The following is a 12033-nucleotide window of genomic DNA, read 5'->3' as shown; positions in this document are numbered from 1 at the left end:
TAAAATTACTCTTGATAATTTATATAAATTTTTTTCATCATAGATTCGAAGGGATTTTATAAAAGCCTCGTCCCAATTTAATGGACACATATATATTTTCTTTTATAGTCACTAGAGGGATTATCACTTAAGACATTTTAATTCCAAGGCTTCTTGCTCACTATTCCCCAAAATTTCTGACGCAGTTACTTCGGAGCAAGCATCTCATTCTTTTCTTCTTAATTTTATCTAGTAACCCAATGCTTTGTATCTTGATAGTTTTTTACATTTTATAATTACATTACAAGATACGCCCTCAGCTATTCATTGCTCCCCAATCCACAGAGCTTTACAATTTAATTACTCCAAATGAATTAGAAATTTAAAGAAAGTAAAACGCGTTGATCATGATTAAATGTGTGTTTTTTTAAGTTAAATAAGGGAAAATGAATTTTCGTAAATATGTCGAATAGATAAGCAAAGTTTGTCAAATAGTGAAAAATTTTGGGTCGCTCCAAGGCAGGGCTCGAAAAAACTCAGAAATTTTACCCGTCCCCGAGGACGGAATGTCCAACAATGTACCCATCCTCCTTTGAAACTAACCCGTCGCTTCTAAATAAAAATATTATTTTTTCTTATTTATTACAAACATTTATATAAATTACACAATGAATTAGTAGCTACTAGGATTACATTACGCAGTAATAAAAGAAATACTAGGTTACTAATAGTAAAACCTAGTATTTCTTTTATGAAATAATTTAAATGACAAAGGTCAAGTTATCTGGAATGTCAATTTATCCGAGGGTACTGCGTTTTTTAAATGAATCATACATGACGTTTGCCAGTTCCACAATCAAGCCTATGATTTAGAGGTTTCTGCACAGAAATCTGAAAGGGGTTTTCCATTTAGGTGGATGTTCATAATTGCGTTTAATGCTTGCGCAATGTGTTTTTTTGTAAGTTCATTGCTGAAAAGTCCCTTTCAACTGCTGCAGTACTCCCAGATGGAAAAAACATCAATTCATCATGCACAGTATGTTGCTGTACCGGATTTCTAGACTAGAGGGTCATTTTAGAAGTGAGGCGCTAGACTCTTGTAAGATAACAAAAATTTAAAGTGTATCACGACCATTAACGGGAAATTCGCTGTCCCCAGGAAATTTTTGATCGCCTAGGACGGGCGGTTTTTCGAGCCCTGCTACAAGCGCCCTTGCTTCATTGCACTCCTTATTTCATTATTGTACAAATTTTCTAGTGAATATGAGTTAGAGCTTCTGTTCTTGTAACCAATTTTTCACAGCTGTCATGACGGTACTTTTTTGTTTGCCATGGAATTCCTTTAAAGACTAGTTTTAACGTTACCTACAAAGCTGGAACAATCTATTTGCAACAAACTGTTTCATTGACTTCAAATATTAAAAGTACAAGCATAGCAAACCTTTGTGTTTTTGTCACTTTTTGTTAAACAGGATGCCTGTAAAGGTTCTTCCAACACAGAAAAAAATTCTGTGACTGATTTTTTTAAAAAAAAAAAAGCTTCTTGCTGAAAATCATCATTGAATTCAAGAAATTTATGTTCCAAACATCAAGACAAACAAATGGGATTTTTAACTAAATTTAGTTTCTCTGAGAGTTTAAGATCACATTACCCTTATTCATTTTCTGATGATGTAAAAAGGTTCGTGTAGAAATTAAGAGTAATCAGACTGATCTTGAAACTATGAAATTCCCGTCAAGGGGAACACCCCAACCCCCGGTCGAAAACTCTGCCTTAGTATAATCAGAAATAATGGCCTCGTTTTAAATAATAAAAGACTAATACAGCAAATTACAAAACACCTGAAGTTTATTAGAACGAGTCGTATCATTTAATGACTTAAATTATATCAGGTTTTTAATTTTCTCACAGAAAATATACAAGTACGGGCACTCTTGTTGTACTATATTGTAACAACTCTAATAAGATGGATTCAGAAATGAAAATTCTTTACACAAATTTAAAAATTCAATTTTATAAAAATAAACGTTGCAAATTTACAAACTAGACAACAAACTAGATTACAAAAATCTAAAAAGATGAGTTCAAAATATAAAAATACTTAATATACACACAAAAAATTTAAAATAAAAATTTACACGTTCAGAATAACAGATTGGACACACGGTTAAAATTATTTTACATGAAATAGGTATCAAAATATTTCAAGTCACACAATATCTTAAAATATGCCTTTCTTCTATTCACCATCTGCCGTCATATTTATTTGCCTATGCTTGCTGAAAAAAAGAAAATACAAAAAGGTAACATGAAGTAATACAGTAAACGAAAAATTTCCTAGTGAATAAATAATTGCTTAAGTTACTCCCATATATACTTTTAAGAAATACCAATTTAAAAATACTCATTTTAAAGTAAAAATGCATAATTCAACAGATGTATAAAAAAAATTGTATTTTTATCACAGAATTGCACAACTTAACATTCTATACAAATGATTAACTTAGTTTAGTTTAATAAGGTGGAAAGAATCTGTCAACAATAGCAATGATTACTTTTCTTGTGATAAAAGGTAGATATTTGATTGATTTGAACTTTTTATAGTTCTATTTTAGTTTTATGCTGAATTTTAAAATCTATACTATTTATTATAATTAGGGATGCAACGAATAGTAATTTGGCAAAAAAAAAAAAAAAAAAAAAAAGTCTGAATACTGAATATTTTACAGCTGAATAGCAATATTTTTTTCTTTTTTTTAAAAAATCAATAAATATTTTTTTAAATAGAAATAAGTTAAGTCATTATTGAAAAACAAAACTTAGCTGTATTGTTGGTAAAGGGTAATGAGAAAAGAACTTTAACAAAAATATTTAGAATAATAAAGATAATTAGATATTAAGATACTTAAAAACATTTAAGATATAAAAATAAAAAATTGACTAACAGCTATCAAAAAAATATCATCTTAATTCTTAAAACAAAACTTTAATGCTAAAAATAATAAAATCTAAAAAGTTAAGTGCAAAATACACTTTCACTAAAAATACTTGAAATTTGAGCAAGAAAGCAAATGTAAGTAGGAAGCATATATCCTTATAATATAACGTTTCAGTAAAAAATTTTAATGTACAAATTTTTCAATATTGTATGAATGCTGACCTTAATGAGTGATTTGAATGTCATGCAAATGCGATCCTCGATGTATGACTTTTAAATAACGTGAATATGAATAGCTATGAGTAATTTTAAATCCCATACAGATCACTATGTGCGATTTTAAATTGTAAGAATATGAATCGCAATGTGCGATTTAAAATCGCGTTAATACAAATCTCGGTCTAATTTTAAATAGCAAGAATGTAATTTACATTAATAAGAAAAAGCATAAAAAATTAATTTTTTCAGGAATTCGAAAAAAAAACGGAACTTTTTTTGAAAAATAAAAAAAATCAGAAAAACATCCCTGAATAATAGAATTTCATAAGAATGGAACTCACAAGCCTTCAATTCATTGCATTCTTTTACAGTCTTCTCTAGTTTTTTCTTCAAAGCATCTATAGTTTCATAAAGCTTCAGTTTATCTCTATTTTCGGAGAGCTCTAACTTCTTAAAATCTTCACTGAGCTCCTCAGCCTGGAAAAAAAAAAAAAGGATTTTTTTAACGTAAGTAAAACTTTGAAACACCAGGCTTTCCAAAAATGAACAATGTTTCGAAAATCATTACAAAACTTGTCACCAGAGAATGTCACTGAAAATGCTCACTAAATAATGTTTTCAAAACAATAAACCATGATTTGCTGCAACATATTGAAACTTGAGGAGGACAAAATTAAAATGCCAGTGGAAACATTGTTTTGTACTATTTTTCAATCAGCAGTGTGTTCAGTTGACTTTGTAACTAATTTTTTAAATTTGATGAGACAAATATCCTGATTTAAGCTGAACACAGAAACTTATGTTTCTATCTTGACATATTTGGGCTACCCAGTAAAAACATAAGTTTATGTGCTAATAACTATAATTTTTTTTTTGTATTAGGTTTCTAATTTTATAACTGGCATAATATCAATCATTGACATTAAAAATTTGTGTTTTTATTAAAAAGGAATAGGAATAAAGTTAGAGTTTCATGCACAGAAATACTGACACAAACGAAAGTAAAAATACTTAACTAAAACAAAATGCATGGAGGTAATGTTTATAAAGAAATAGGGAGAAATATAAGAATTTTAAATTATGAACTTATTAAATTTGAAAACTCAAAATAATTAATCCCTATAATAAGGAAAAAATTTACGCAGTGGAAGTTTTTTTTAGTTTTTATTTTACAATAGCTAGCATATTCTTTTCAAGGTGTAGCTCAAAATCAGAATTGATGCTATCACTTAAAATTGAACTTATAGTTTCCTGTATAAAGTATGTAGAAAGATTAAAATTCTTTGATTTGTTAAATGCGTTGAATAGCTTTGTTCTATAAAAGCTTTATTCTAGCAATTCTTCCTTAAATTTCATTAGTTGATTTTGGTGATATTTAATTATTTATTTGTAATGTATTATTTGGTAAAAAAAGTCGAAGCACTAGTCACTAACCTATACAACAGCTTTAAAAACAGTGGTCTTCTTTGACATTGTTCATTTGAATAAATAAACGAAAAACTCGTATGATAGTTGCAGTAACAATATCACCGAAAATAGAACATTTTGAGAAGTGTCACAGCATTTGAACTCTTAAGAAGTTTTGATCTTTGGAATTTGGTTAATAGCAACTGCCTTTTTTTCTTTAGCAAAAGGTTGTGAATGGTTTTGAAGTAGCTTAAAAGTTACTTAAGATGACAAAACATTTTAGTTGGGGATAAAATTTAAATTATAGAAGAAACCAGAATAAATTGGTTAACAAATAATTTTTGTTCTTTTTTACAAGATTAGTATTGGTTTGAAAAAATGTTCTAATGATTATTTTTGTTTTATATATTAAGTGGACTAATTTAAACGCGAGGCTGGGGTATGCTCTCTTCAATGGTGCATGTTGAACAATGCATTTTCCAAAATGCATAGATTAATAATAGAATAAGTCAAGTGTTCCCATTAAAAATTACCATATATGTGACGTACCCAAAGGCAAACATAGCTTTTGTGACTTGCACATTGATGCTTCAAAAACTATATGTGATTTCACAAATGAGTATATGTGACTGTCGCAATTTTGTTGTGCTGTGTTAACAAAGCTATCTGGGAAGGTACACTTGATTGATTTGTGCAATTGCAATAAAATATTTATAAATAAAGAATCATCATACCTCTTCATCAAGCATTTTGTTTTCCTCTTCAAGAGTTCTGATTCTTTGATTGAGTTCTAATTCTGATTTTACTTTTTCTTTTTCTAATGAATTGATTTTTTCAGCTTGAACTTTGAGTTTTTTTTCTAAATCATCAATAATCTCTTGTAAGGACTTTTGTATTTTGATTGCTTCTTGTTCCCAACGATGAGCAGAAACTCTCACAAGCTTAAATTTCCATTTCGGAACAAAATCTTCACTGTTCTAAAATAAAATAAAATAGAAACTATTATAGTTAAATAAATTCTAGAATAAAAAAGGTTGATAAAATATTTAATTAAAAATTAACTTAACTAGTACATTAACTATGGACACAAATATATACAGGGGTCTGTCCAGACATTTTGTGAAAGGTCATGTTTTTGTAAAATTGTGAAAAAACTAGTCATATTTTGTGAATATAAAATAAGCCTTAAGTCACATTCTTCCAACCAGGGTCCTGCTTTTGTGAATTTGTGTAAATAGGGTCCTGTTATTGCAAAAATTGCTAAAAATCTTTTCAAGGAGTTTTTCAATTGTAAATAGATACAAGATTCTGCTCAACAATTGCTACTATTAAATTAGAGATGCAACATACAAATATTTGGTATTTAGCCTATACTGCTCAACACAGAATATTCATTTCGGATGAATAATGAAACAAAATCACTCACATTTTTAATAATTTCAATTGGCATATTTAAATAACACAACTTAGCAATGTATCACTTTTATTGTGTTATGCATTAAGTAAACTTAAACAATTATTTATTTAGAAAAAAAATTATGATTTAATAAGAATGCACACACGATGTTCGTAAAAGTAGAAATATTTTCTTAGAATACTACATTTGGAATTTAAATTTAGGGAAACTTAGTTTGTATCGAACAGTCTTAAATTATTGTTTCAATGATTAAGAGAATTTTTTTTTTGAATTTTATTATCATTGGTAGCTTACAGTAGGATCTAAAAACGGCATGGTAGCTCAAAAACTTCATAAGTTTGGTAAGCATTGCACTAAGGGATATTCAAATCATAGTAATTTCATATGAAAATAAAATTTTTTGCAAACAATGTCATTGAAATTCTATGAACTTTTTATCTGTTCATAAGCTTGAAAATCATTCTTTGAGGCTATACAAAAAGGAATCTTAAATATCCCACAACAATGTTTAAACATTTTGTCCTAAAGGCAGTTATTTTCAATATATAAATTATAAATACTTAAAATCTAAAAAATTGTTAATGTAAACTGAAACATTTCAAAAGTGTTATAACTTTAAAAGCAAAAAAGTAATAAAAAGAAAAATAATAGCTTTAATAAAATCAATAAATATACCTCTTGAGATTGACTGGTAGATGCTTTTGCCTGATCCAACTTGCATTTAAGATCCTTGCAATTATTTGCTTGCTTCAGAATAATTGTTTTCAGAGCAGAGAAGTAATTTTCTAAAAGTTCTTGAGTTTGTTGCAGATCTTTAATAACTTGCTCATGTGAAACTCCAGCTCTTTCTATTAGATTTTCCCTCAATGTTTCATTGAAGGTAACATCGACAATATTGTCTGCAAAATGAAGGGTTTTAGGACTATCACTGTCGGAGAAAGAGTCAACAAATTGACCCATATAGTTAACAGAATTAGAGATAGCGCAAATCTTGAGTTTTACCTCTTCTATGGTCAAAAGATAATTTTTGAAGAATGATTTTAAATTATCACAAATACTTTTAGAGAGTTCTTCAATATTAGAAGAATCAGAACTTTGACTGAAGAGTTTTTTTATAGAGTTTAAGTCATTTTCAATCTGTTCAATTGATTTAGAACCAGAAAAATCTTTAACTATTTCTTCAATTAAATTGAAAATATTTTCGGTAAATTTAACTTTATGTGAAACTTGTTTCATTTCTTCATTTTCAGAAATAATTGACATTCCTCTCCTCTTTTCTAAAAGAGCACTGTTTTCAGTAGATAATTTAGAATATTTTGATTCTAGTTCTTTCAATGAACAAGTTGCAGTGCGAATATGATCTTTCAAATCCAAAATTGCTTGTTTACTAACTGATTCATTTTCTAGCAATTTCGTATTTTGATTTTTCATTACTTGTGTTTGATTTTTCATTATTTGCATTTGATGTTCCATTTGAGATATTTTATACAAGTTTTCTTCTAAAGATGAATTTAAGCTGCTAATTGTTTCTTTTTGAACTTGAATTGCATTTTCAGCAGATCTGTGCAACTCTGACTCATTCAGCAATGCAATTTTTTTTATTTCTAACTGTTTATTCAATTCCGAATTGGCCTGGTTTTGCAATTCTAAATCTTCAGTTAGTTTAACAACATCTAGTTTTAGAGAATCAATTTTATTTTTCAATTCATCTCTTTCATTTCCTACTTCTTTCAATGCGTCTTGTAGCAATATATTTTCCCTTGCAGTATCCTGGACTTTTTTTTCTAAGCAAGATACATTTTCTGACATTTCTTTTGAATGTGACCTTAAGTTCTGCAACTCATTTAATTCTGCAGAATCATGCACATTATTAGAATGAATTTCATTATTTCTTTCTTGAAGCATCTGTATAATATGATCTTTTTCTTTCAAACTATGATTCTTCGCAAGAAGTGTGTCCTCATGTTCTCGTTGCAAGATTTTCAGCGTATTCACATCTTTTTTCAAACCATCATTTACAACCTGGAGTTGCTTCAGCTTCTCCTCAAATTCTGTTTTCTCTTTTTCCAACTGCAGTTGTTTACTTGTTAACTGTGAAGAGGATATTTTCTCATTTTCATACAAATCCTTATATGTTATTGCATCTGACTTTTGAACTTCATGATCTTGCTGCAAATTTTTAAAAGTGGCTAAGTCTTGTTCTAAACCTTCATTTACAATCTGGAGATTTTTAAAATTTTGTTCCAGTTCCATTTTTTCTATTTCAAGTTGTTCTACATTGCTCATAAGCTCGGATAGGGACTTTTTCTCAATTTCATACATATCTTTCCATGTTGATGCATTTAACTTCTGAGTTTCATGCTCTTGTTGTAAAGCTATCAGATTGTTTACCTCTTGTTTTAAATCATCATTTACAATCTGAAGTTGTTGAACTTTTTCTTCTAAATCTACTTCAAGTTGTTGTACCTTGCTTGTAAGCTCCGAGGCAGATTTTTTCTCAGCTTCATACTTATTTTTCCAGTTTGATATAGTCGATTGACAAGTTTGGTGTTCTTGCTGAAGTTTCTTCAAATTAATCAAATCATCTTCCATATCACTGTTTAAGATCTCAATTTGTACTAACTTTTCTTCCAATTCTAATTTTTCAATTTCAAGTTGCTCGATCTTACTCAAAACTTCGGAAGTATGCTTTTTTTCAGTTTCATACATATTTTTCCAGTTTGATTCAGCAAGTTGACAAGTCTGAAGTTCTTGCTGAATTTTTAGAACAGTCTCATTCTGTTCCGCATCATCGTTTAGAATTTCAAATTGGACAAACTTTTCTTTTAATTCTACTTTTTCAAGTTCAAGTTGCTGTATTTTACTCATAAGTTCTGATTTGGACATTTTTTCAGTTTCATACATATGTTTCCAGGTTTCTATATCCAGATTTTTCTTCGACAACTCTAACGATAATTTGTTAACTTCATCTTCAAGTTTTTGTTTTGAAAAAGAAAGAGTCTGGATCTGCTGTTCTGTTTTCTCAATATCTAAATTCAAAGCATCATTAGATTTTTCAAGAGCTTTTAATTTTTGTTGCAAATCTTCCTTTTCACCAATTAAAACAGGCTCATGGGATTCAGTTATTTCATACTTTCTTATTTTATTTTCAAGTTTTGCAACTTCATTTTCATAAACTTTAGATTGCAAACGAGTGTCTTCTAAAATTTCTTTTTGACTTTTAATTGTTTCTTGTAATGTTTTGATATTTTCTTCTTTGGAGGCTATCTCTAGTTTAAGCACTTCAAAAGCTTGCACTTTTTCTTTATACTGCTCAACAAAAACAGCAAACTCAGTCTCATCTGCTTCAAGTTTCTGTAATTCATCATTTGTTTGATAAGAAGTTTCAGAACTATAACCAGCAGTTTCTTGAAATACAATCTTTATTAGTTCTTGCTTTTCACTTTTCATCTTACTGTACTGCTCAATAAGTTTATCAATCCATGAAGCAAAAGTTTCAGCTGAAAGTATTGTATCATTTGAATGGGCAATTTCCCCATCCTGCTTAATACAATTTTCACACAAGCAAGTTTTCGAAAAAAATTCAGAACTGAATACCCTTTCAGAACTTGAATCAATAGATTTTTTTATAAAATGATCAAACATTTTTCCTACTTCAATAATTGCATCCTGCAATTGACATTTATGCACGAAAGTATCACTTAGATCCTGCTCAATTTCTTCAATTGTAGAATTTAATGACTTTTGTTTTTCTTTTTCTTTACTTATAACAAGCTCTAAAGCTGATTTTTCCTTTTTAAGAACTGAGCAATTTAAGCATGATTCATTTTTACATGCAGTATTTTCTACTTTCAGATCCAATGAATCTTTTTCTTTCTCAATAATCGAAGTATTTACGCATGCTTTGCTTTTACTTGCATTATTTTCCACTTCCATCTGTTTCATACAAAAATTTTTTGAATCAATTCCTATAAGGCAAGGATTTTCTTTAATGTTTATACAAGATAAGGATTTGGGACAATGATTTAGGAAATCTCTAAAGCTTGCCCATTGCTTGAGTTCATTTAAAATTTCAACTCCTCTAGTTTGATTGTATTTATGAAAAAGTAAAAATGTAACTGATTGCAAAACTTCAGGATTAAAGTTCTCAGAGTCAAAAAAATTGACTGCATCATCATTTGAAATAGCATAAAAGTCCAAAATTTTTGAAACTTCTTTAAGACTTAGTTTTTGTAAGACATCTTTAATTTGCTTTTCATCAGTTGAATCCCACATGAAATATTGATTTTCTTGATAAGTGGGACTAGAGTTTCTCTTTGAGAAATAGCTGCTAATTTTATATTCATACAGAATATATTTTGTATCGAAAGTAATCGCAATGTGATGATTACTGGAGTTTATGTTACCTTGGCTTTCTAAGAATGAGACAGGCTGTTCCAAATTTTGCAAACATTTCTGAATTTTCTGGGTTGTGCACTCCAAAATATGTACACTATTTACGCACAACATCTTTAAAATATTGTTAAATAAATTATCAGTAACAATACTTTCTAACTGAATATCAGAAATGCAATTAGACTGTGAGGAAATGGAAAGGAAATTCAGTTGCTCTGATACTGATTTCATTTTTGAAATGCTGAGAATAAAATTCAAGATAGCTTTTTGCTCCTGCAGCAGAAGGAATATTCTATTTAAGGATGAGACATTCATTTCAGATTTTTCTAAATCCTCGCCATTTAAGAGATGATAAGCCCATAAAAACTGAAAAGAAAATATTTTGTTTTAAAAAAAAACCACATAATAGAATACTTATAAAATAACAATGTTAAAAAAACATTAAAAATGAAAGAAAAATGATTCTATCTCTTTCATAAATATAGTTGATGAGTCACCAAATAAAAACTGAAGAACTATGCAGAATTTTTCAATTTTTTGTTTTGATTCTCACTCCTACAAAAAAGATCATTATATGAAAACAAGAAAATATTCTTAGGTTCGTTGGATAAGCAAATTATGTAGAAGAAACAAAAAATATCACTTAAAAATAAATCAGAACATCCTAGATTTGCAATATTGACTTATTTTAAATCTCGATTTACAACAAACAGCATGTTTGGAAATTTCCTAAATCACGAGGCACATTCTAAAAGTAAAAACTGTTTTACTCTGCTGCTCCCATAAGGACTGTATCAGGGGCGTACACATAATTTTTTTCAAGGGGGGTGTTCATAATTTTTTGAAACTACTAAAAGAAATTTGAGTCTGTAATAAAGCACTATTATTTCCCTAATTTGGACAGCTGGACAATTTCGACTTTTTGACAACATTTAACCAACATTGTTAAGTTAAATTTTGATTTGATTTTTTAAGTTTAAGAACATAATGTAATATCTTCTGAAAAAAGTCCAATGTCATATGGGTGGGAAGTAACACTTTGAGGGCCACTTTCACATTCATCAGATTTTGTTATGCTAGAAACGTTTTCTTCAACAGAAGTATCACATTTCTGTACAACAGAAAAACTTACATTGGTACTAGATGCTGTCATCTCACTAATTTCAGGTCGTGATTTTTTCTCAAAGTAATTAAAAATTGTTAAATTTTTGCCTTTTGACATCCTAAAGATCCAAGAACAGCTAATATATATATATATATATGTATATATATATGTATATATATATATACATATCACGTGATTTTGGTTTCAAAAGTACAACCCTATTACAGTAAATGTTTTTTCTGTATTCTGAGAAATACCATGAGAAAAAAAAGTAGGCATAAGGCACATAAAAATATATAGTCTTACAAAATAATAGCTCGCATAATTTCTACTAAAATTTTTATTTTTGCCATTTTGTCCGAGCTCAAGGGGGTGTTTAAACCCCTCCCTTGCGTACGCCACTGGACTATATCACAGTTCCCTGCATGCACACACACCTCAGATTGTCTACCCACTGACGACATTAGAGCCAGGTTGTGTAGCTTTTACATGCAGTGGCAGATCCAGCAGGGGGGTCATGACCCCCCCCCCCAATTGAAAAAAAAAATATTTTTTAATAGTTTACAAAAGAA

General features: G+C 29.0%; 1 protein-coding gene across 7 annotated transcripts in view; it reads right to left on the bottom strand.

Moving 5' to 3' along the window:
* Positions 1 to 1974: 1974 nt before the first annotated feature.
* Positions 1975 to 12033, bottom strand: part of LOC107455372 (uncharacterized) — a 71147-nt gene continuing 61088 nt past the window's right edge. For all 7 annotated transcript variants that reach the window (XM_087157509.1, XM_087157511.1, XM_087157514.1 and 4 more), the window contains 4 exons: positions 6637 to 10722; positions 5279 to 5521; positions 3479 to 3614; positions 1975 to 2259 (listed from right to left, as the gene is read on the bottom strand). In XM_087157509.1, coding sequence (XP_087013635.1) covers positions 2243 to 2259; positions 3479 to 3614; positions 5279 to 5521; positions 6637 to 10722 — 4482 coding nt within the window. In that variant the 3' untranslated portion in view covers positions 1975 to 2242. The remainder of the gene's footprint in view (positions 2260 to 3478; positions 3615 to 5278; positions 5522 to 6636; positions 10723 to 12033) is intronic.

Source organism: Parasteatoda tepidariorum, chromosome 2 (assembly GCF_982258835.1).
Source record: "Parasteatoda tepidariorum strain Cologne lab strain chromosome 2, Ptep-v5.0, whole genome shotgun sequence".
NCBI lineage: Eukaryota > Metazoa > Arthropoda > Arachnida > Araneae > Theridiidae > Parasteatoda > Parasteatoda tepidariorum.
The sequence above is the reverse complement of the archived record's forward strand: the minus strand, read 5'-3'. Positions and strand labels throughout refer to the sequence as shown.